The sequence below is a fragment of the Lineus longissimus genome, chromosome 8 (assembly GCF_910592395.1).
Source record: "Lineus longissimus chromosome 8, tnLinLong1.2, whole genome shotgun sequence".
Classification (NCBI taxonomy): Eukaryota; Metazoa; Nemertea; class Pilidiophora; order Heteronemertea; family Lineidae; genus Lineus; species Lineus longissimus.
The window spans coordinates 13,208,822-13,235,412 of record NC_088315.1 but is presented as its reverse complement, the minus strand read 5'-3'; the positions used below and the strand labels follow the sequence as shown (position 1 = coordinate 13,235,412).

At 43.0% G+C, this 26,591-nt stretch overlaps 1 protein-coding gene across 8 annotated transcripts in view; it reads right to left on the bottom strand.

Annotated features, from left to right (window-relative positions):
* Positions 1–26,591, bottom strand: part of LOC135493048 (tetraspanin-18B-like) — a 228,892-nt gene that overhangs the window by 134,946 nt on the left and 67,355 nt on the right. For 7 of the 8 annotated variants that reach the window (XM_064779889.1, XM_064779890.1, XM_064779884.1 and 4 more), the window contains 2 exons: positions 20,113–20,322; positions 3,033–3,110 (listed from right to left, as the gene is read on the bottom strand). In XM_064779889.1, coding sequence (XP_064635959.1) covers positions 3,033–3,110; positions 20,113–20,322 — 288 coding nt within the window. The remainder of the gene's footprint in view (positions 1–3,032; positions 3,111–20,112; positions 20,323–26,591) is intronic. The other variant, XM_064779892.1, reaches the window with a different exon arrangement.

The following is a 26,591-nucleotide window of genomic DNA, read 5'->3' as shown; positions in this document are numbered from 1 at the left end:
TTTTGCCCCCTGGGGAGCTGAATTTGAGTTGAATCGCCCAAATTTTTTTCCGTAAGCAACATTTTCTGCGGTGTTTATAAGCAAGACTAGATTTGAAGTGCCTCGGTTGTATGATTACAAAATGCCCAACTTTGTCTACAGATGGCTGGATGGATGGAAGGATGGATGGAAGGACGGACACCAATTGAATAGCTATTTGACTAGCTCCGCTGACTTTGTCAGCTGAGCTAAAAACCGGTGCAAAACTCGCCGGACAACATGGACAACTCGCCATTGACACTTTGCAAATTGACTGTTCTTCACTGGTCTGTAACTTTGTTCACTGATGACGTCATCAACACATTTTGGTTCCCGAAGTCTCCAACAGATGGCAGGGCGAAAGTTGCAAATTGACTGCTGCTCTTCACTGGTCTGTCACTTTGTTCACTGATGATGTCATCAACACATTTTGGTTCCCGAAGTCTCCAACAGATGGCAGGGCGAAAGTTGAAAATTGACTGCTCTTCACTGGTCTGTCACTTTGTTCGCTACTGATGACGTCATCAACACGGAACGGTCAACTTCGGCAATGTCCGGCAATTTCTGTGAGTTTAAGATCAGACAAAATTCCTGAATAAAATCGCTAAAAAGTCCACATTCCCGGCAAATGTTTAGACTGAGAATCGATCATTTTGTGAACGGAAAGGTAGTGAAAGATTAGGTGAAGTTTCAAAGAGACAGTGCGCACGGTTCCCGTGATTTCCTTGGAAGTCTATAGATTTAGTAGTGTAGATAAGTCTTGATGGTAATAAAGTGAATGCTAGAGATATTCACTAGGTGATCAGCCATTTTTTTAAAGCTTGTCCAAAAAACATCACAACTTTCAAAAATCAGTAAAATACACAATTCGATAAGAATCAAAAAAGAGGATGAGGTTTCAAAAAATAAATTTACTTCGAAACGCTGAATAGACAAAACTGACAATGGCTTACCATTCCAACATTAGAAGATACCCTTGATCTCATTATGAGGCGGAAGAGTCATTGGCTTGAAATGCCGGTAGCAGTAGCGAACCTATATTAACAAGAGGCCCAAGGGCCTGGCGCTCAGCTGAGTAAGCAGATACAATTCATAGTTTAGCAGTTTTACTGATACTTTTAGAGATTTGGCAAGGACTAAATAGTTACAATAACCATGGATGCTTCAATTTGTCAACTGTGAAAGATGTAAGTGACATCACATGAAGTAATGCAGTGCGAGTGCGACATTTCCAATAGAGCCAGAATCTATGTCACAGTGACACACGGACAGGATTGGTTTTCCTTCTGGTATCAAAATTGATGTCCTCATACTAGTATGTCCTGAAAAGGTATTTGGACACTTACATGATCATTGTACCGTTGAGCTTGGGTCTGGTGCAATACCAACTTGAAATGGGGGGTCAGTGGATTTAGCAAAGTGTTTGGGATGCCCTGTATGTGAAGAAGTAATAAAGAGGTGCTTAAGAAAATTAACTTTATTGGTAAAAGATTGACCTGACCTGCAGGTGATTGGAATTTAACAAAGGCTGATTGCAATCATGGAGTAAATTATATAAGAATCACTGATTTGGCAAAGATTATTACAAGATTATTACAAGAAGTCAAGATGGAAAGCGATTGTACAGTGTTGGCTGTATCACCTGGTGACTCCAGGAGGAACATGTGAGACAGCTGGCGTGTTGCCGAATCCGGACCTACTTTCTGTCAATGCTGAATACATTGATGAGAGCTCTCGAACTATCATTCCATGCAAAAAAGGCAATGACAACACCACTAATAACTTCAAATTATTTTCCGGTTATGATAACACGACACGCATCTTCATGATCATGATCTTTCTCAAACTAACTGAATGACCTAATCGCCTTGGACGCACAACCACATATCAATCCTCCCCGACGATCGACACATCCATTCGATTCGATAACACTCGATACAGTTTGATAAATAAACAAAGTTTTAGTGCTTTTAGCTGTCAACATCAATGGCTATAATATACTACTGCAGAATAGTAGAACTAATAGAACTAATTTCCGAAGTTTCCAATAGTTTCAACACAAATCAGAACATCACCCATCAGCTGGACTCAGATCTGCATAAATTACGATAAATAATGAGGTCGTCGCTTCAATTTCGCAAAGAAAGTTGACTCCATTCGAAGGTTGTTTTGACCAAATTCCGTTGAACTCATCATTATGAGGGCATTTGAACACATTCTCGTTGATCTTTTCTATAAACGTGTGAAGTTTCGTACCAAAATAAATTTCCGTAAAGACTTAAATAAGAAAATTTGTCACTTACAAAATCATCGCTCCAGTAGAAATAAAAAGGTCACCACCATTTTCTTGATGATAGTACTCCAGGTAACCTCGACCGTGCAGTGGAGGGTCGAGCCGCCTCGTCAATTTACCCCAGACGAGCCGTTCATACAGTGGATGCACTGGCAATACCATCAGTCAGGTATTACCTGGTTCGAGGTTTTCATGTCAGTTCGCGGCGGGAAATTTAAAGCGGAATCATCCGGGGTCAAACAACAGTTTTGCTCACTACCACCAACTGGTGATATAAATTGACACTAATCTATTTTATATCAAAACTTCTGTATCATGAAGACCTTTTCAACTTTATTTCAAGCTTTTATCTGCTGGAATAGAGCGTCAAAAAATTCTTTTTTCATTTACGCATTTTGCCCCCGGGGAGCTGAATTTTAGTCGAATTGCCCAATTTTTTTTCCGTAAGCAACATTTTCTGCGGTGTTTATAAGCAAGACTAGATTTGAAGTGCCTCGGTTGTATGATTACAAAATGCCAAACTTTGTCTACAGATGGCTAGATGGAAGGATGGCAGGTTGGAAGGACGGACACCAATCGAATAGCTATTTAACTAGCTCCGCTGACTTTGTCAGCTGAGCTAAAAAGAATCCTTTATTTTGGAGACGTTGTGGCATTTGTAATCAGGGGCCGAATTTCTTCTTACACGGGTATCAGGTGAAATAATGATTATTCTACTTACGATATACTGCTTGAAGACCCACACTAGGATACCAGGAGTAACCTCTCCCAATATGATGATCAGCAGAAATAGCACATACTGAAATAGAGGGCAAATCTTCATCATATGTTTTGCTTGAAGGACCTAAAGGGACAACCAGTGTCACAATGGATACATGCGTCAGTACATTAAGGGAAATTTGGTTGTTCATTAATTATTTGTAAATTTTAAACAACAAAATCTGGAATAAAATTCTACCGAAAAAAAACTCGGTTTTTAACCAGAAACGTTCTTTTTGATATCAAAATGTAAAGGTCAGTCTTTCTGTATTGTTTATATTATCTATACAGTTGTTTTAAGGGAGCTATTCCTCAAGTGTTCCTATGCTTATGTTTATAACAATGTTTGCAATTGACATAAAAAGGCTAGTGTTTTCCAAGTCAAAATATTCACAATTGAACCAAGCACTGCAACATAACTAATTATCATACACCCTAAATGTACTGATCCGTTAGACATATTACGAAAAACATTAAAATTAGCCACAAAAGGTCAGCGCAAACTTCTCAAAAATCATGAAAAGTGTCCTCAAAGAATGCTTTGCTTTCAATGAAGTCTCCGCCACTTAAAGAAATCTCATTGAAACTAAATAATGTTTTAGTCAAATGAAATGGCCAGGGGCCATTATGCTCATCGTATAGATATTTGGTGGTTAGGAATTCATCCTGGTTCAGAAACATGCTATAGTATATAGGTTAAACCAAAGTCGGTATAACATGTGATGTATCGATGCTTGGAGTACCTACCATAGAAATATCATCGAAAACAAGTCACTAGTCACTTTTTATCTTTTTTTAATTTTGGCCACCTGGTGGCCAAGTCGAGAATCAGATCAGACCGATATTCTATGTCAAAGGTTACATGACATAGGGAGTCATGTGTACCTAATTTCAAGTTCATAGCTTTAGCGGTTAAGAAACGTACCATAGTTATACTCAAATGGGCAATTTATGCCATTTTCCACTGTGACCTTGAAGAATAGGTCAAATCAAAAACCTGTATGATATGTGATGTATCCTTGCAAGGAGAACCTACAATAAAAATCTTATCAAATGAAAAGGCCAGGGGCCATTGTGCTCACCGGTATTTAGGTAACGACTTAATTGACAATGAATGTTTCTTGAGATATGACCGAGGAAGACTCTGAGATACTACTAGTATCAGTATCCTAATCAAAGGGGATTTCATATGTCATTGCAGTAAAGAAACATGCCATAGTTAGGCCGCCAAACAGCAAATTCACTGCATTTGACCTCTATGACCTTGAAACGTAGCTCAATTCAAAAACCTGTATAATATGTAATGTATCCTTGCTGGGAGTACCAACCATAACAACTTTATCGAATACGAATCACTAATGAGCAAGATATCACACTTTCTAGGTTTTCACATTTTGCCCCCTGGTGTCGAAGTCAAGAACCAGATCTGACCAAAATTCAGTGTCAGAGGTAACCTAACCTTGGGGGTATTGTGTACAAAGTTTCAAACCCATAGCCCTAGCAGTTAAAATGGCCAAGTTACGCCATTTGACCTATATGACCTTGAAAAATAGATCAAATCAAAAACTTCTAGGGTATGAGATGTATCCTGGCTAGGAGTACCCACCATAAAAATGTCATCAAAAACAAATCACTGATTAGTGAAATATCACACTTTTTGTGTTTTCAGTTTTGGCGTCCTGGTGGCCAAGTCAAGAATCAGATCAGACCAAATTGGCTGTCAGAGGTCATCTGACCTAGGGGGTTATGCAAAAAAACTTCTAAGCTCATAGCCCTACCAGTTAAGAAACATGCAACAGTTACACTCAAACGACAAATCTACGTCATTTGACCTATGTGACCTTGAAAAGTTGGTCAAATCAAAAACATGTACGATATGTATATCACATATCGTTGCTAGGAGTACCTACCATAAAAATTTCATCAAAAACAAATCACTGATAAGTGAGTTATCACACTATTTATGTTTTCAGTTTTGGCCCCCTGTTGGCCAAGTCAAAAATCAGACCAGACGGAAATTCAGTGTCAAAGGTCATCTGACCTAGGGGGTCATGCAACGTTTGAGTCCATAGCCTTAGCTACTGTCCATAGCCGTGCCGCTGTTTTTGAAATAGGATACGACGGACGACGGACACTGCGCTGTTGTATAGACTCACCGTACCAGTGACCCAAAAAAAGAGTAACTCTTAAGAGAGATATCACACTGTTTAGGTTTCCACTTCTGGCCCATGTCAAGAATCAGATCAGACTGAAATTCATAGTCAGAGGTCACCTGACTTGAGGGGTCCTGTGTACAAAGTTTCAAGTTCATAGTTCTAGCGGTTAAGAAACGTGCCATTGTTTTGGAAACAAAATACAGACAACGACGACGATGACGACGGACACAGCGCAGTTGTAAAGACTCCCCTACGGTGAGCCAAAGATGTGCGAGAAAGTTTGAAATGATTACCGCACCTGCTAAACATGGCCTTTTGATAGCGGGTCAAATCAGAGAATTTCTAAGATGCCAACAAAAGAACCACTGATGTCTTCTAGTACCATACATGTTGCAAGGTAGTGGACCTATTTGACCATTCAGTTTATAAATAAGTAAGGGAGTATTACTAAATTTGGTTTGTGGCAACTTGCCACAGGGGTTAACAAGAGGCCCAAGGGCCTGGCCCTCAGCTGGATGACCTAATAACATAGGACTGAGGGTGTAAAGTAGTAAATATCGGCTTTATACTACTGTTTGAAGGTCAAGAGAACACGTTATACCACTAAAATTTCCAACACAGCGGGCAAATCCTCAAGAGCATCAGTGCGTCACGTCAATCAGTTTCATAGAATGACTGAAGACGGCGCCAGCTGCGTTCGGCTTTGACCTCTATAGCACCTCCTGCATTCGCGCCACTACTATTTTCGTCTGCTAGAAGGACTTAAATGGCTCGAACCAACTGTACTATCATCACTACTATTACTTTAAAATGCGTGCTCCTCCTACATGTAGCAATGTCTCGGCCAAAAAGGCACTTAGTCGACAGGCAAGCTAGAAGTTCAGCACTGTGAGCAGCTCCTTGGTAAGGCCATGTCAGGTTTCGCGCGCCTCTTCAGATACATCAAGTATTGCAAGCTATGGTGAGCACATAAAAAGACCATGGTCACCTTAATTTGAAAATCCCTTCATAATCAAAGGGCTACCTCTGACTAAAACACCACCCAACCCATAAACGATAGACCACCAATTTGACCCCAGCTCCTAACTGTGGGAAAACCCAAGTCCAGCAACTAAAAGTACCAAAAATACATTTTTGTTTACGTTTGAACTGCACACTATGCGTTTGTTTACAATTTCATTTCCCGCGAAATATCGAAAATCAGGTGACCAGCAATCGTGGATTGAAAATAACATTAACCTGGGTTCAGCAGGTCAGCAGGTATATCGGCTGTTCCAATCATCCTCCTACAGCCAGCTGTTCAAAAGGTATTGTTATTCACCCCACAGGGAGTGCAGGTAATTGATTAAGCCCCTGCATAACTTAACAGTAATGCCTTGGCTTCTGTGAGTGGTAAGGAGAATTGACAGTGTCCTATAAAGAATCCCTCATTACTGCTCCGCTGAAGTAAATTTTTGAATAAAACGAAGACGTTGCATCAGGGTAAGGTGTCACCACCATTCATGCAAAATTTCAAGGCGATCCAAGGCCTCTGAGTGTGACTTTATTCGTCCCCCTTCTAATATTATTATATAGAAGATTTAGACCAGCGATGACGTCATTTCTGGTGATTCCCTACTCTGTCCAATGAGCGCTTTTTAAAGTGTGCCATTTGGCATGCATCAGCATGCAATGTATTTTATCAGCGCTGCCAATTGCCGAACAGAATGCCGTAGCTCCGTCAATTTTGAGTCAATTTTTATGGGAGTAACATTATTGTGTTGCTTAAAACGTCTACTTTTTACTCATGTAAGAATCGTAGTACTAAAAACTAATATGCAAACAGAATCATGCCAATTCACTGCACATACTGTGGGAATTCTCCACTTCAAAATACATCGCGAACAGAGCGTGCACTTCCGATATCGTTTTCACAGAATTGTGGCCAAATTTTCAAGAACTAATTTCTGAAAGTATTCCCTTAAGACCTTATGACTACCCACTAAAAGGAACTAGTGATAATATCGCCTACTTGACTACTTTTTAGCAGAAAATTGGTTACTTGTTGCAAAATCAATCTTCCATCTTTAGACTGGTCACAGTGGGTATGCTGAAATATAGCCTGGTTCCTTGGCCAATTCAATTCGCAGGATACAACTGCGCAACTATGCGTCATAACCCGGGCTTTTGAATCGTCCAAAAATCTGTCAAATGTGCCTGTAGCGCCAACTGGCGGTGAAAACTAAACTAATTCCATTACAAGTCAAAATGAAAACTTATTAAAAAATATTCGGCCAGATTTGAAAACAATATTTCCTCTGTGGACCAAGGTATAAAGGAAAGAAGTTTAAACTTCCCGATTACCTCATTCGCCGAATGTAGGTCGGATTGCGCTGATTTTTGGTTTCCGAGTTCCCCTTGGGCTACTCCTAATTTAGCAGCATCAACAAAGTGCCTAGGTCTTACGGTGACAAAATGCCCAAAATTGACATGGAAGGATGGCAGGAAGGATGGCAGGAAGGACGGACACCATTCCCTTAGTAATATGACCAGCTTCGCTGACTTTGTCAGCTGAGCTAAAGAAGGAGTACGTCTGGTCGTATCACGCCATATTATATGTTGGTCAGAGCCAAGTCCTGATTGGGTATTTTGGGGAAGAGGGGATGACGTATGGTTAGTTACCAAGGGTGGTGTGCTTGTTGTGAAAAAGACAGGGAGAGAGAGAGTTGGCTTGGCCCTGAATAGACATTCACGATCATCCACAAAAAGAAGACTAAGAGATATATTATATTCACCATCATCACACAAAGTCGGCTGTGGATATTAGTTCTTATACTTCAACCCCACATAGACCTAGACAGGGCAAGCCTTCCAGTGGTGTGTGACCCGGATATCCATTTTGCCTCTCGCTGCCTTACAAAGCCATAGAAGTTGGATACGTCATCCTGGAGCTCCGCAGTGGAAAGATTAAAGTCAGCACAGGACCGGTGAGTACCAGTATGACACAAGTTCGAATAGGGGCTGGAGAACTGAACAATCTTTTGAGTGAGTCTTCAGATGAGGATGTGTTAAGCCGAACATTTGTTGAAGTGAGCGAGTCAGTGACCAGCACTTTGTCAGCGACAGTGACATTTTCTATGCCTGAGTTGTCGTCATCATCTTCCCGTGTTTATCCATCCCTCACTAGTAGTACCGGCACCACCGGAAGGTCATATCTCCCAAGCATGTATGGACACACCCCCTCATCATCATCATCCGAAGGGGCCAGTGGGTTTTCTTCATATAGGGCCTATGGGGATTCGGACAGTGCCATAGGATCAGGACGGAGTGGCATGCACACTCACAATTATAATAACTCATATCGTAGTTCAGCTGGTGAAGATCAATCGCAATCCGGGTTCCGTGAGTTAGCTAATGTGATTAGGGAATTGGGCCAAGGGCAAGGCGGTCGACCAGGGCAAAATAAGGTAGCAGGGGCTGTAAATAAGCCACAGACATATTCAGGGAAAATTACGGAAGACCTTGATAATTTTGTCAGGCATTTTGAGGCCTATGCCGAGTTTCACCGTTGGGGGGACCAAGAAAAGGGTACGGCAATGCCAAATTTTTTAGACTCTGAGGCCTTCAGGTTCTTTTACTCCTTGGCCGTCCCCATTCGCACTGATTATAATCAGTTAAAGGAGCGAATGAAGGTTAAGTTCAGCCCCAACAATCTGCAGTTGGTAAATGTCCAAACCCTATTCAATAGGAAACAACATAAACGGGAGTGTTGTGGTCGCTCTAGCACAAGCTCAAAAGCCCCAGCATCCAGGGCCGTCTGAATATCATCAGGCCCCGGGACAGTATATCCAACCTACAATACCAGGCCCTGTTTGCTCTGATCAGTGGGGCCCACAACCAGGCCAAAGTAATAATGATCGGAGGGATGATAGGCCGGCGTACTACCGGCATGGCAGGACCACCGAGGGGGTCATCATCTGTGGGCGATGTGGACGTGTTGGTCATGGAAGCATGACATGCCGGACAAAGTTGACAGAGCCTCCTTCCCAGAGACCACAGGGTCCGGGAGGCCAGAGGCCTCAACGGCGGGTAACCTGCTACAATTGTGGGGGTCAAGGGCATATCAGTCGGGAGTGTCAAGAGCCGAGGAGGCATAACTCTAACAAACTAAGGCGTGCTCATTTTGCAGGGGGAAAGATCAGCACTATTGATCCTATTAATAACCATGATAATGAGATGAAAACAAATTTGGCTGCTCTAAACAATGATAGTGGACACGAAATTAGGTATGACGACACCACCAAACCAAGCAATAATCCCACAGTATGTGATGAAATAACGCCGGACATGGCGCCGTCTGGCAAGGCATCACACATTGTAGGGTTGTTGACACATGAGCGTGCCATCGAGACTGAGATTAATTGCACCCCGGACATAACGGAAAATGAGAGTAAACGTACTCAAGATGATATTGATCATGAAATAGGGAATAATTGTATTCTAGATGCTGCTGAAAATGAGAGAAATTGTACTCGAGATGATATTGATCAGGAAATAGGGAATAATTGTATTCTAGATGCTGCTGAAAATGAGAGTAATTGTACTCAAGATGATATTGATCATGAAATGGGGCATAATTGTATTCCAGATGTTACTGAAAACAAGAGTAATTGTACTCAGGATGATATTGATCATGAATTAGGGAATAATTGTATTCCAGTTGTGATGGACAACGTGAGTCACTGTACTCAGGGTGATATGGATCACAAATTAGGGAATGGTTGTATTCCAGAGGTTGATGATATTCCAGAGGTTGATGATATTCCAGAGGTTGATGATATTCCAGAGGTTGATGATATTCCAGAGGTTGATGATATTCCAGAGGTTGATGATATTCCAGAGGTTGATGATATCCCAGAGGTTGATTGTATTCCAGAGGTTTATGGTATTCTCGAAGTTGGTGGCAATCCCGGAGTGAGTGACGAAATGGTCCCCAACGTTTACAACGACCTCCATTTAAAAACTGCTGGCAGCATTGTTGACATAACGTACAAGCCGGGTTGGTCCCGTGGATTAATGATTGGGCTGATCAAGGGAATGTCTGGTGTAGGCCTAAGTTGGTCGAAATTGCTGGTTATGCAACCCTCTGTGTGCTTGTGTGTAGTGTATTGATATGGCTGTGTGGTGGTCTAGTAGGCCCATACCTCAGAAATTATTGGCCTGTCATTATAGCTTGTACAGCCTTGCTAGGATTTGGCATTCAAGGGCTATGCCATGCACTTGGAGGGGTGGACGTAGTGACAAGCAAACTTCGACCGACAGTGTCCACACTGCTTGGGGGACTGGGGATCCTATACTCTTTTTGTCTCGTCGTAGTTGCCTCAGCCTGGCCTAACCCAAGGGTGACTTCACTACCAAAACCGGGTCCATTACGTGACAAGGGCGTGCAGGCTGTGTATTTCCAGGACGGGGACCCGCGAGTCAAGTCAAAGTTGTCCAACTTTGTCTCTGGTAAACTTGGGGATCTGCACATAAAGGTTCTGATTGACACTAGTGCCAGCGTGTCTCTTTTGAGAAAGGATCTTTTTGAAACCCAACCTACGTTGACGGGCCTTCCTATTGACTATACTAAGTGAAAGCAGGCAGTCACCGCCAACAAGGACACAATTTACCTGCTGGGTACTAGCGATATTCCATTTAAGCTTGGTAACTATAGCTTAAACCATACTGTTCACATTACCGAAAACCTTTGCCACGAACTAGTCCTGGGCCTAGATTTCCTTTCGCAGCATTCATGCCACCTGAACTTTGAGGAAGGCCTATTGGAACTAACTGGCTGTGACCCCATACCATTTGAGGTAATCCATTATGTGGACATTGACGAAGTTAAGCTTCGGGCTAATTCCACAGTGCTTATCCAACCATGGTCCCAGCGGTTAGTCTGAGCTCGCCTGGAGTCAGATCAATTGTTGACAGGTGCACAGGGGGTGGTGTTACCCAATGCCCGATTGGCCGGACGAAGCCATTTAATGGGCGCACACTCACTTGCGGAAGTGAGACATAAACTAGTTCCATTCATGATTTACAATCCGACAGCGAAACCAGTCAAATTGTAGCGCTGCACGAACTTAGGACATTTGGATTTCTGCCGGACGGAAATAGTGGCAAACTTAGGGTTAAGTTCAGAGCAAGGAGTTCAAGGTCAGAGTTCCCCTGTTGAGCAGGCCCGCACAGCTAGATTGGCCAAGACTGATCCACCTGCTGTTTCCTTAGACAAGTCAGATATCACTGTCGACCAAAAGCAAATTGTCAAGGAACTCCTAATGAAATATTGCCATGTCTTTGCCAATGATGATAGTGAATTGGGGTGCACAACGGTCTTAAAACACCGAGTCGACACTGGCAGTAGTCCTCCCATACGTTCTCAACCTTACCGGGTAGGCCCTGCCTCATGGCAGATTATTGATAATACAGTGAAAGACATGTTGGAACGGGGGATCATAAGTGAGTCGAAATCAGCATGGAGCTCTCCAGTAGTTTTGGTTAAGAAAAGTGATGGTAGTACCAGATTTTGTGTTGACCTTCGGAAATGCAATGCTGTCAGTGTTGGTGATGCATACTTTTTGCCAAGAATTGATGACACCCTAGATGCTCTTGGTGCAACTCAGCCAAAGTTCTTCTCCACCCTCGACATGAGGAGTGGCTACTGGCGAGTGGAGCTGGATGGACAGCATTCGCGAGACAGGTCGGCGTTTACTTGTCACTCGGGCTTGTATGAGTTCAACGTAATGTGCTTTGGTAAAAAATCGGCACCGGCCACGTTCCAGCGCCTCATGGAGAGTGTATTGAGGGGGTTAAACCAAAGAATTTGTCTGGTATACCTGGATGATGTGATTGTCTTTTCATCCACCTTCGACGAACACTTGCACCATTTAGAACAGGTCTTTCAAGCCTTCTCCGCTGCAAACCTGACCTTAAAACCTAGCAAATGTTTCTTCTTCAGAAAGGAACTCAAATTCCTGGGGTTCAAGGTAAACGAGCAAGGTATCAAGGTGGACGATGACAAGGTCAAGGCCATTGTCGAGTTTCCAACCCCAGCATCAGTGCGTCAGTTGCAGTCCTTTCTGGGTGTCTCCAACTTTTACCGCAAGTTAATCAAGGACTTTGCGAAAATTGCATCACCCCTGAATAAACTACTCAGGAAGGGGATTTACTTTGAGTGGGGTCCGGAGGAGCAGCGGGCTTTTGAGTTGCTTAAAGAGAAAATCACCAACCCGCCTGTTCTGGTATTTCCCGATTTCACGCGGCAATTCATTGTATCTTGCGACTGTAGCAACACAGGCCTTGGCATTGTACTCTCTCAATTACGCGATGGGTGTGAATATTGCATTGCCTATGGTGGCCGGGGGTTGACACCAGCAGAAAAACCATTCACAGTGACTGAAATGGAGACCCTGGCAGTAATCACCACCCTTAAGCTCTGGCGACCATATTTGATTGAGCAGCGATTTAAAATTATTACTGATCACTCGGCAGTACGGTATATCATGAACATGAAGAATCCCACGGGACGCCTCGCTAGATGGATATTGTACTTACAGCAGTATGACTTCGAAATGGAGCATCGCCCAGGGATGGATCACAACAATGCAGATGGACTTAGCCGTCGGGACTGGGATACCACGGTGGTGGCTGTCAATGACGATGTTCCCGATATTACCCAACGTCAGAGGGCAGATGCAGTTTAGGTCAAAATGATTGAGTACCTAGAGAAGGGGGTACTTCCGGGGGAGGATAAGGAGGCCCGCAAACTGGTATTGAACTCGGACTCCTACACCTTGGACGAGAATGGTGTATTACAAAGGCTAATGACCAAAGCGGAACGTGGTGATGGGGAGAACAATCCTTTCCGGTTGGTCATCCCAGAGAATGTGAAGGAGGAAATCCTTATTGCCTCCCATGACCACATATTGTCCGGCCATTTCTCTACCAAGAAAACATACAAAAAAATTAGGGCTAGGTTCTACTGGGTGGGTATGTTAGCTGACATCGATCATTACGTCCGTACATGTGCTTCCTGTAGCACCAGGAAGACACCCAAGACAATTAGGCGGGCACCACTTCAGTCATTACCCCCGGTTGAGGCCCCATTTGATAGGGTGGCAATTGACTGCGTGGGACCAATCACCAGGACAAAGAAAGGCAATAGATTCATAATTGTCCTGACTGATCACATGACCCGCTGGGTAGAGGCAGTGCCCTGTAAGACGATTGAGGCCCCAGTTGTAGCAGATGTCCTCTTTCGCCTTATCATCTGCCGTCATGGGACTATGAAGGTCTTACTTAGCGATCGGGGCACAAACTTCTTGTCCAAATTGGTTCAATCATTGTGTAGGATATTGGATGTTGAACATCACCTGACGTCGTCCTATCGGCCTCAGTGCAATGGTCTCACGGAGAAGTTTAATGGCACATTGATCCAAGGCATATCCATGTATGTGGATGCTCACCAACTCACATGGGATGAGTATATTGACCCAATCCTATTTAGCTATAGGTCAACTCCATGCCTCTCCACAGGCGATAGCCCCTTCTATCTCTGGTACGGCAGGATGCCAAGGCTTCCTTCAGATGTTGCATTGCTTGAGTCCAGGGATGCAATTGAGAAACCGCAGCAGCACCTGGACAGAAAGATCGAAAGGCTTCGTATAGCCCAATCAAAGGCAATCGAAAACCTAACCAATGCTCAAGCTCAGCAAAAACAGCAATATGACAAACGAGCGAAGGTTCCTGTGTTCAAGATTAATGACAAAGTTTGGTTATATCATCCAGCCCACAAACGACACTTGAGTAGGAAACTCCAACTTCTATGGCATGGACCATACCTGATTGATAAATTAGTGGGTAACACCAATAGCTCATACCAATTGCGGACCATGCAAGGCAAAAGGCTTAAGGCACCTGTTCACTCAGATCGTCTTAAAGTCTGGACTGATCCCCTTGCCCGGCCTAATGTGCGCAATGTCCTTCCGGATAACCCACTTGTGCCACCAGCGGGCCCAATGACCAAATTGCCATGGGGAACAGGCCTCCCTCAGTTGCTGGTGATGACCAATTAGTTTTGGATGCTCCCACCACCACAGACCCTGTTCCTTTGAAGCCGACCAGACGAGGCAAAGTCTATGAAATCGAGAAATTGGTTGGCCATAGGCAACATAAGAATGCGACGCAGTATCGAGTAAAGTGGAAGGGATATCCAATGAGCCGTTGTACTTGGGTCAATACGGCTGATAATTTGGATAATATGAAGATTCACTCCGCGCCTAGTATATCGATGCCTCTTCTCTTTCCAGATGGCTGGGACAATTTGCGGAGTCGGGCAACTTCTCCTGGTTGTCCTCATGGTGCTGATTCCACCACTCGTCAGTGGCATAACACGAAGGACACCAATATTACGCCCTGGTTATGGCGCTGCCCTATATCATGTCGGAGCCTTGGATAACGGGGCCTCATACTGGATGCATTCGTTTGCAATCCCTTGGCTTGATCCAGAGATCGTTAGCTTTCTGCTTCCACAGTGTGAAAGGCACCATAAGGAATGTGCCAGACTCACAAAACTCCTCACGTCATTGGATAATCAGCGCCATGACATCATTTACCGCGTATGGAACCATACTCAATTGTTTAAGTTAATGTTAGTTAACAATGTCACGGAACCGACTACAATCAAGCCGGCGATCCGCCAACGCAGGGCTTTATTTTCATTTATCGGGCAGATTAGCAAAAGTTTATTTGGGACAGCTTCGACCGGGGACGTCGAACTCCTGGCTCAGCACATACAGAGGATTGAAAAGGAGGAGCATTTGGCCACAGACCAGATACATCGCCATGATGATATGCTCAGTTCTTTCATGAAGACATCTGGGAAACAGGTTTCCAACGCCATCGATGGCATGAGGCTCAACCACCAGGACATTACAGCTTTGAAAACTGAGGTCGATGCCCTGGAAGATACGTATGATAAACGGTATGAAGTGGAGGAGGATATACTTAACCGATTGAATCTTTTCTCCTCCTTGTTTCAGATATTGATGTCTGATCTAAACAATCTCTTAAGTGGAACGCATTTCACAAAATTTTATGTTGGCCAGCCAGAGTATTCTAAAGGGTTACCTGCCGGTGTCCCTCATATCCCCAGATCAGGTGGAGACAGTTCTCCGACAGGTTCAAATTATGTTGCCTGTCAAGTATGCAGGGTTTGAACTGGCTTACACGGACGCAGCCTTTGTTTACCAGAACAGGGATATTGTTTATACCGTGTCCGATAAATACTTATATGTCTCCGTTAAAATTCCACTACGGTCAATGGAGACCTATTTTGAAATTTTCAATGTTGTTACTGTTCCTGTACCCCTCAATGGCTCTCGTACTGATACAACGACAATTTAGCCAGGGGTTGATTTCATCGGCATATCGCGTGACGAACAATACTATCTAGAATTGGATTTTGCATTCCTTGCTGCCCGTCATGGCAAAGAATTTAAGATCTGTGACGGTACTAAATCAATGAAGCCAAAGAGCAATCCCTCATGCGCTAGTGCGCTCTCTTTTAATATTCCAGCAGATATCATGAAATTTTGTGACATCCAGTATCGGCATGATGGGTTACTGGAGGGTGCTGTTGATTTGACCCATGACTTATATCTGGCTTCAGGCAAGCGGACGACCTGGGAAATTTCGTGTTTAGATACCCCGACCGTTACTCGTCCTTCTTGTATCTTTTGTCTTTTGAAATTGCGTTGTGGTTGTTCGCTTAGGAGCCCCACCTTCCAAATAGCTGCCAAAGTTACCGGGTGCACTTCCGGTGAGCAGGATGTGACATATTTACATCCAATGAATTTGGCGGTGCGTTATGCCCTGCACCCGGATGAGAACATCTATATTCCCGGCCGCCAGACATATGAACACATGCCCAAACTCGTTCTACCCAATATAACATTTTCCAACTCGGACGATTGGGAGAGTATTGGCAGTAAGGATAAGAGGCTCACCATGGATTTTAAGAAATTAATACAGAAGGCAAAGAAAAATGAGAAACTCTATGCCTCGAAAGTTGATGCTCTTCAATCAAAATTGCCTGACCTCAATGCATCAACGTTTGATTTTGACCCATCCTCCCTTATTTCTATTCCGGGCATACTGAGCGTTCTCGCAATAATTCTGAGCACTTACATGTTTGTTTCGTACCCATTGTTGTCTGGTATCTCTCTTGCCCGCCGCTTCCCATGCCCCCGTTCCAACTGTCTCAGGTACCATATTGGCTTCAAATGAATCTGTATTTATTCCATTGCCAGGCTGGTCACAGCGACCCCTGTTGACCATTGTCCCATCAGAGTCCCTGTCTATGGAAATGATCTTGTTAACTATAGTGGTTATTATGTTGGCAGCTCTGACCTTATATCGCTTTGTGATTTGTTGTTCACGCCATATCGGCCTGTTTCCCGTATTGGTAGGGCAGCCTAAGACAAGGATAATTCTTCGGCTTTTCAATTATAGGGACTGTCTGGATATCATTATCATGTCTTTACCTGGGTGCCCGGAGCCATATTCTCTTGCGGACAATCCCCGTTTCCACAAGATTGCCATCAAGGCATATTTTCCATGGCCAAAGAATGCTTTGGAGGGGCCCAGGCTTTGTGTACGGCACGCTGCCGCGGAGCGGACAGCGTGTATTCCTGATGCAGTATCACTGTCTCCGCTTCTCCTGGCCAGGACCACAAGGATGCTGAAAACCCCCTATTCAGCATTGATGTATAAGGCCTATGGCGGCTTGATGACACCATTGTCCGTTGTTGGGACGGACAACTTATTTATGATTTAGATGCGTCATCTGAATCAAAACTACTCAATATAAATTAGTCATATAAATATATCATTTCCAAATTGAGAATGGGTTTGTAACCATGAATATTGTATATAGTGTTTAGATTGTATAGTTTCTCAACTCTCCACTGAATTGTCATCATCCACGCGTGCACAAGGGGTGCCCTCTTTAACACTGTTAAGGCACCAGCTGTATGGTTTTGGATTTATCTTCACAAAAAAATGGGGGTGGAGAGGGTATGAAGAATTATCAGTTAAGATTCTTTTCTTTCCTAGTCTATGCACCTTATGGCCTTCAAGCATTGGGCAATCTATATAACAAAAAAAAATTATATTCTCATCAGTGGGTGGTACCTTAAACATTGCCTCTAACTCGGAGGTAGGATTGCGATTGATGTTCAACAGTAATGGTCAACAGTGATTGTGACTAAACGACCTTTTCAAGGAGGACACTATCATATTCTAGGAAGGATTATTCCACAGGCTCACGGATAATTACATTATATTTTTTGGAACTAGACTCTCACATGATTGACATTGATTGTTCATTACTTCAGTCTCCACATCTCCCCCTCTTATGTAAACCCTTTCACTGCCGGAGGCGCACTTCTGCGACAATTATCCATACACTATAAAACTATTGAAATTTCGTTATTGAGCGTGGTTAGCGTAAAGTTTGATAGCTGGCGCGGTAGTATAGATGGTTCAGCAAAACATGGCGGATGGTTTTATATTTCGATGTATGGAAGTTTATCGAGTAATTTGAAGCCAAAATGACCAAGAAACTGACTGTGTCTGAGGTCCTTGATGAGCTGGATATAGTGAACGATTCGACTCTGGTGAGGAGTTCGTCGATGATGATGATTTAGATCCGGACTTTGATGTAAATGATGAACAAATTAGCGATAATGAGAGTGTGTATAGTGACACACAGGATATACATAGTTTTTTCAAAAAAATTGTCGTCCTCATTATAAATTCAAGATGGCGGTATGCAAATTAGGGCAAATTATGGTCCCATTTCGAAGAGTAGGCAACACTGAACAACTTCTATATACATTGTTTTGCTCTATCTCCAGAGGCTTTCTCTCTACAGTGTGGAGAAATATCCATACTCAAAATCATGTTAAAACAAAGAAACCTACCGGCAGGTGAGGTAGCTAAAAATTGGAAGCTACCGGCAGTGAAAGGGTTAAGTCATACTGGTACCACAAATTCTTTGCAGTCCAGATTATTTCATCCCCATCCTTCCACGTCGCTAACGCCAAAACAAAACAAAAAAATCATTATTCAAGAATACGGGATGCTGTGGCTGCAAGCACACATGGCTTGGCCAGGATTGTCCTGACATTACATCGTTTATTTTGATGATATGCACGTTGTGCACACTCTGGTGCCGCAGTGATGCGTAGCTGCTGCACTGGAGTCAAAAACGTCGCACATCTCAGTTATCGCAGGAGGGAGTGACAAGTCAATGACATTATCACTTCGATTGGCGTAAGCTGTACCAATGTCAAAGGATTCTATATAGAGTTGCCGCTTGGAACATTCACCACGGATCGTGGAATTATAGACACTTTTGTGGCCACATTTTTACGCGTATCGTATATAGACATTAATCTCATGAACTTTGCTTAACTTTTCACTATATAATATACTTCAGAAGGCCTTCATGGTGACCTGGATTACCCCGTGCCAAGGACAGCTACGATGAGTGGACTTTAAAGAAAAAAAACCCACAAAAATTACACGAAGAAAAGAATTGTTTCATCAAAGCATGTACCTCATTTCATTCATATTCCATGGCTGATCAGATGTACTGAAATATTTTCGGGGTCGAAAATTAGTCAAAGGGGGAATGTGTAAGGTAGTGGACCTATTTGACCATTCAGTTTATAAATAAGTAAGCGAGTATTTCTAAATTTGGTTTGTGGCAACTTGCCACAGGGGTTAAAAAAGGAGTACGTCTGGTCGTATCACGCCATATTATATGTTGGTCAGAGCCAAGTCCTGATTGGGTATTTTGGGGAAGAGGGGATGACGTATGGTTGGTTACCAAGGGTGGTGTGCTTGTTGTGAAAAAGACAGGGAGAGAGAGAGTTGGCTTGGCCCTGAATAGACATTCACGATCATCCACAAAAAGAAGACTAAGAGATATATTATATTCACCATCATCACACAAAGTCGGCTGTGGATATTAGTTCTTATACTTCAACCCCACATAGACCTAGACAGGGCAAGCCTTCCAATGTTCTAACATTACTTACGTGTTATGGACAGATTGTGATCCAATGACTCTAAAAATATGAAATTAAGTAACAACTTACTTTCATATTTTCGGAATCATTGGATCACCTTGTAAAAAGTTTAATCAAGGTCGACCAATTGAAGATCCGGAGAAAGCCCCTTCAAAACTTCTGGTCCTATTCAATGTTGTCTTTTTTACATCATTATGTTGGAATTCCCCCACTATTGGCTTTCAAAATCGGCGTGAGGTCGTGACGTCGTTCAATACCTCAAAACTTATGTTTTCCATGACGCATTCACTAAATGAGATTTTCGGCCAAAACATGACGAATATTCCCTTTTAATCAACCATTTCTTGGTATTTCAGGGAAAATGTGTGGTATATACTAAATATAATACTGCCATTGTGTCTGACCCTCGACACCGGATGGCACTCGTTCATGTTTTCCCGGTTCATGTTTTCCCCGCCCTGAAAATGCTCTCGACCTGTGGTCTTGTGCTTTCTGAGGCAGGGGAAAATCAGATCATGTGGTGTGGTGGCTCAGATCACACACTCGAGTAGTATTCGTTAATATTGAGACACTTACCCATGTATACAGAAAGAAAAACATTAGAGATTTCACCTATAATTACTACGAAAAGGTGATTAGGTAAAAAATGTACCTTGCACTCAACTCGTTATCGCTAATCTGACACCAGACGGAGGTGTGCTTTTGCAAAAATGACTGCCTTGGTAATACAGAAGTAATTTGTTCCTTGGGATGATTTAATACTCACCAGACAGAGCATACACTTGCTCTCATGTAGGGCTCCACAGCAGCCAACAAAGCCTACTCCCAAGACAAACACACCCAGACCTATCATCAGCCAAGCTGCCGTCTCAATGTGAGGGTCATCTGCGCTAATGGTAATCAGATGTACATAACGGACTATAGTTGAATCTACCGTCAGCCAGATGCCAAGGCCAAGTATGGTGCATCCTCCTAACTGAAGTGGTGAAAAGGTATTGAGTTAAGCCAGGCCATTATAATGGGCAAGAGTATATGACTGGATGTTATGTGCCAGACACTTCGGAATGGCTTAAATAATATAAGATAAGGGATAATAATAATAGTAAAAACTATAATAATAATACTAATGAAACGGCCAGGGGCCATTGTGCTCACCGTATAGATATTTGGTGCTTTGGAATTCATCCGAGTTAAGAAACATTGTACATGTATAGTATATAGGTCAAACCAAAATCAGTATCACATGTGAAGTATCGTTCCTTGGAGTAAGTACCATAAGAATATCATCAAAAACAAGTCACTAATAAACGAGATATTGCACTTTTTACCTATTTTAGTTTTGGCCTCCTGGAGGCCAAGTTGAGTACCAGATCAGATCGAAATTTAGTGTCCCAGGTTACATGACATAGGGAGTCATGTGTACCAAATTTCAAGTTCATAGCTTTAGTGGTTAAGAAACGTGCCATAGTTACACTCAAACGACCAATTTACGTCATTTGAACCCTGTGACCTTGAAAAGCAGGTCAAATCAAAAACCTGTAGGATATGTGAATTTTCTTTACGAGGACTACCTACCATAAAAATGCTATTGAAAACGAGTCACTCATAAGAGAGATATCACACTTTTTAGGTTTCCACTTCTTTTTGAAACAGGACGACGACGGACACAGGGCTATCATATAGACTCCCCTGACGGTGAGCCAAAAACAACGGGAGTATCATGATCACTACAGCGGTAAATTCAGAGGCGCAGCTCAAAACTCTTGCTATCTCATTAGTTATGTCAACTTTGTTCTGATTTTCTTTCACAACCATAGTCACTATGACCCTCATCTTTTCATCAAAACACTGGTTAAAATGAAACAGCCAAGGGTCACTGTGTTCACCGTATAGATATTTGGTGGCTAGGAATTCATCCTCGTTATGTCTAGTTTATAGGTCAAGCCAAAGTCGGTATGACATGTGATATATCGTTACTTGGAATACCCATATGATATGTGATGTATCCTTGCTTGGAGTACCTACCATAAAATTTCATTGAAAAACAAGTCACTAATAAGTGTGATATTGCACTTTGTACCTTTTTTAGTTTTAGCCCCCTGGTGGCCAAGTCAAGAATCAGATCAGACCGAAATTTGGTGTCAGAGGTTATCTGATTTAGGGAGTAATGTGTACCTAATTTCAAGTTCATAGCTTCAGTGGTTAGGAAACGTTGTCACCCTGAAACGGCCAATACACACCATTTGACCTCTGCGACCTTGAAAATTAGGTTAAATCAAAAACCTGTATGCTATGTGATGTATCCTTGTTACCATAAACATTTTACCAAAAACGAGTCGCTTATAAGCGAGGCAATGCATTTTTTAGGTTTTAACTTTTGGCCCCCTGGTGGCCAAGTCGAAAGTATGATCGGACCGAATGTCAGCGTCAGAGGTCAACTGACCTGGGGGGTTTTATGTACAAAGTTTCAAGTTCAAAGCCCTAGCGGTTAAGAAACGTGCCACTTTAAAACAGGATACAGGCGACGACGACGGACAATGACGGACAGCGGACACTGCGGTGTTGTATAGACTAACCTAGGATGAGCGAAAAACATTGATTAGGAAGACTAAAGGGGTGGGAGGATGATGCTGCTCCCCGAATCATATAAAGTATATTTCTTTTCAGTTTGGTTGTATGCAGTTTTTAGACTCATTCAGATTTCTGCAATCCAGTTTCGACAACATCAAAAAGTCAATGACAGAGAATCCAGTTTGGACAACAGTTTGGACAGTTTGGACAACATCAAAAAGTCAATGACAGACAAAAAATCACTCAGAGAAGATATGTTTTTTAATGACCTGAAAAATGAAATGGGGCCACCAGCGCTGTATCAAAAAGCAAAAGAGATTTTGGATCACTTCAAAGCAAAACAACACCCTACAGAGTGGGATCATGGAAAGTGTATCGACTTGTACTTAAAATATGATGTGTTTCTTTTAGCAGATCTTTTTTAAAAAAATTAAGAGAGGTCAATTGAAACTATTTTCAGATCAATCCCTGTCATCGTTACTCTGCACCGGGGCTCTCTTGACAGGCAGGGTTGAACACCGATATCAATCTCGAGCTACAAACTGAAGTTGACTCTTTTCTGTTATTCGAAAAGGCGATAAGACAGGTAAGATTTCTGGTGTGGTGGGAACTAGGTATTTTAAAGCAGATGATCAACATAAACTTCTGTAAGTAGACACAAGTATTCTTCATGGTTGGGTTATGATGCAAATGTTACCCGAGGCCAAACTCATGCTGGCCTTTCTTCCAGCCCTTCCTTTATTAAGGAATTTCATTACAACCCACTCTCATTATTTATTGTTTAAGTTACCACACCAAGTGTGACACCAGAACCACCGGACCACAACATTTCATCTTATTTTGTTTATTTGTCATCTTGCAGGAGAGACCTTCCGGGGGGGGGGGGGGGGGTCGGTGATCAGCTTTATAATAATAATAATAATAATACGAGTCTTATATAGCGCAGTATCCAACCATTAACTGGCCGCTCAAAGCGCTTGATAGGCCTCTTTAAAAAGCAAATGTTTATTACTTGCATGCAGGTCATGGGCCTGATCATAGATCTCGTGGGGGTGATTGTACGGTACCATTACACACTGTTGATTTTCTGTTTTGTTCCACTGGCCCACTTATGCATTGCTTCGGCCCAGTCTTATAGGTATGTTTGAGTCTCCTTTTTGGTTCACCATGCGGGGAGTCTATACAATATCGCTGTGTCCGCCGTCTTATCCTGGGCACGTTTCTTAACCGCTAGGGCTAGATGGCTAAAACTTGGTGTGATTGTAGCTTTGGGCAATATGCCATATTGGTTCAGCAGTTCCAGCGGTTCTATCTCAAACTGGCCAATTAATCCAGTGATGGTTGCCTTGAATTTAAGAACGCGCACTGCAGCGTCTGCTGGGAGAGTCACCCTCTGTTGACAAGTCTCTCTTATGTCTCCTTAAATATAACCCTTGCACCATTTGATACGTTCAGGAATGGGCCTTTATTACCAGGCCTATACATATAATACTGGCTGTGCACATACATTTTATATATGCGTGGAAAGGGGCACAGATACTGGGTGAATTTACAAGTCCAAAACCTAAAACATGAAATGAAATAAGAATGTTGCTTGCTAACTGATATTATAGATATATTTGGGGTCGGTAAGTATGGTAGGTACTTCTAGCAAAGGTGCATCATATATCCTCCGGGTTTTTGATTTGACCTCCTTTTCAAGGTCACAGAGGTCAAATGGTGTAAATTGGCCGTTAGGATGTAACGATGGCACGTTTCTAAACTGCAATGACTATTGATACCAAACTTGGTACACATTTACCCCTTAGTCAGGTAATCTCAGGGACCGAGGTTTAGTCCAGTATGATTCACCACTTGACCACCAGGGGGCAAAATCCAAAAACCTTAAAAATGTGATTATTCCTTAACTTCTTGCCCGATTGCCACCAATTTGATATCATGGGTACATCTAACCACCATACAGTATATGTCACACAGGTTTTTAATTTGACCTTCTTGTCAAGGTCACAGAGGTCAAATGGCGTAAATTCGCCGTCAGGCCGTAACTATGGCACGTTTCTTAACTGCAATGACTATTGATCACAAATTAAGTACACATGTACCCCTTGGTCAGGTGATCTCAGGTACCGAAGTTTGGTGCGATCTGATTTGCCGTTTGGCCTCCAGGGAAGGGGCCAAATCCTAAATTCTTCAAAATGCCATTATTCCTAGTAATGACTTGCCCGATTGGCACCAATTTTATATCATAGGTACATCTAATTCTAACAACCATTCAATGTGTCACCCGGGTCTTCTTTGATTTGACCTACTTTTCAAGGTCACAGAGGTCGAATGTACTGTGAATTGGCCATTTTGGGGAAATTGTAATTGCTTGGACCTACATCAAACCTAACACTACATGACACAATACCATGCTCTTTATCCATCTTTCCACCACATGAGGTGAGCACAATGGCCCTGGCCATTTCATTTAGCTATTTGAGTCTACATTTCAAGGTGGAGTTCCGATTATATGTTTTTCACATGTAAACCCGTACTTTGAAGATGGTTGGCTGTTTTGAGAATGTCCATGGGCCTATAAAACTACAGGTATATACCTGATTAATCAGGAGCAATGACAGCAGGGGTCTCATAAGCCATGTTTGTTTTCATCTGAAAATTCCCTCCAGTGACGTAACAGACAGGTACAGGTAGCTAAAATTGTCTGGGCCTGACATTGGTGTGAACGCACAGTTGTTGTGGCCAGCAAGAGTGACTTGCCAGGTGACCCTACATCTGTTTTTGATCTTGGTGAGCAATAGTTGGTAGTGTGTCCTCGGCTTTAGAATTTTTTAACCATTCATTTTACAGCTTTAAACATATTGCAGCGCTATGAGATTTGTGTCGATACCATTGTGTCGTCCATGCAGTCACGCATGACTGAGCACCTTTGTCTTTAAAATGACAGACAGAAATTAACTTGTTCCAAGTTTGGAAATTCCATGCAGCTGTTGTCACACATGGTTCATTAATTTAAGAGTGTTATGTCACAACTGGGAGGGGCATTTTCAGGCGCTTATGGTGGGCACACACCTGAAGTGGTATAACCCATTCCTTGTGACGTCACTTGGATTTCTCGACGGCTTCGCGCTGGTCATGTTTTGTGCTCTCTCCCGATTCCCCTTTCTACTGTCTTTTCTCGGGTCGCCCTCGCTTCCCGTCCTGTACTTCTTTTGCGGAGCCCGTCTTTACATTATCCGGTTTTTCTCGTTTTCCTTGATCCTTTCGCCGCTTTCTCGCTTTCTGTACTTTTTGGTTTTTCGATTTTATAGGTATTGGGCGGCCATTTGCCTTCCCCAGGGCAAATTTGTATACCACTTCGTTTATTATATAAGGCTGGCGTTTTATGTTACGGTCGCGAAGATTCGCTTGACCAGGCGCGAAGATTCGCGTAATATGTGCATAGTTAGGTCGCGAAGATTCGCTTGACCAGTACGCGGTGACACAGAAGGCTGTGTCGTTTTCGCTATTAGCTTATAGTAGGCCGAGGCCGTCTGGGACTAAGCAGTTTTAATAAAGGCAAGGCGAATTGGTTGAATGACACGTTTATGCCATGTGGCCGGGAGTTGCATAATCAGGCTGGGCCTTAGGCTTTATATTGGGCAGGTACCTTCTCACAATCTCTTTCTCTCTGCTCTCATGACACAATCAGCATCACGAACGAAGCCAAGGTACGTTTTGTCAGTTCGATTTGACGACTTCGCCGTATTTTAGGTCAGCTTGCCTGGTTTCAAGCACCCCTGTGTTCTTGTAGGCGAGCTCTATCAAGTTCTATTCTGTTTTCAGATGGTACTACCACCGGTCCTTAAAAGAAGGCATATCCTGCCAGCCAGCCAAATCATGCCACTCCTGGTATCACTCAAGGAAACTTCAGGACCCCCAAAGGACTTCGCGAGACTAACTAAAGACACGCCGCTTACCAGCCTATCCGAGGGCGATCTCGATGAGGCCGTCGGTAGGCTGACAGGAGAGTCGGCAACGCAAATTATCTCGATGGCCAACAGGGAGCCGAACCTCGTAAATCTGCGTATACTCGCACATTTCGTCATACTGTTGGCTAATGAAATGGGCCAACCGGCTGGTCAGGAATTGGTAAGCTTGAATTTTATATTAATTTGTCAATATAAACTCCCTTGACGCTAACTCCAGCTGTTCCCAGCCAGGCAGGTCGTATCAAGTTTGACCAGGTCCAATTCTTAGATCACTCAGAACCCACAAAGCTAAAATCTCAGTTTAAAACCTTTTTCCATCACGTCGTTCTCTTGGCCAAACTTCATCTCTTTCTTTATACCTTTCCCTTCTTTTTACCTTTCCTTTTTTTAATGCACATTTCTTTGCTTCAGTCCTCGGGTTCTGACAAAGAGGCCCCGCCGTCGAAGGCTAGGAGATGTGAAACTGTCCCTAAACCAGGCCCATCTGCTAGGCTATATCCGGCAACGCTAACCGAGGCTACGACTTTGTCGATTCCTTTGGCCGGCTCTGATGCCGCAGATTTAGATTCCTTGAAGCAACAGGTGAGATGTGTAGCGTCCAAAAACTCTCCGAACGAATCTCTTCTAATACTTTTGTTGGATCAACTAGCCCGAGCTGCCGTAAAGTCCCGAGATAAGTTGCAGATTACATATGAAGAGCACT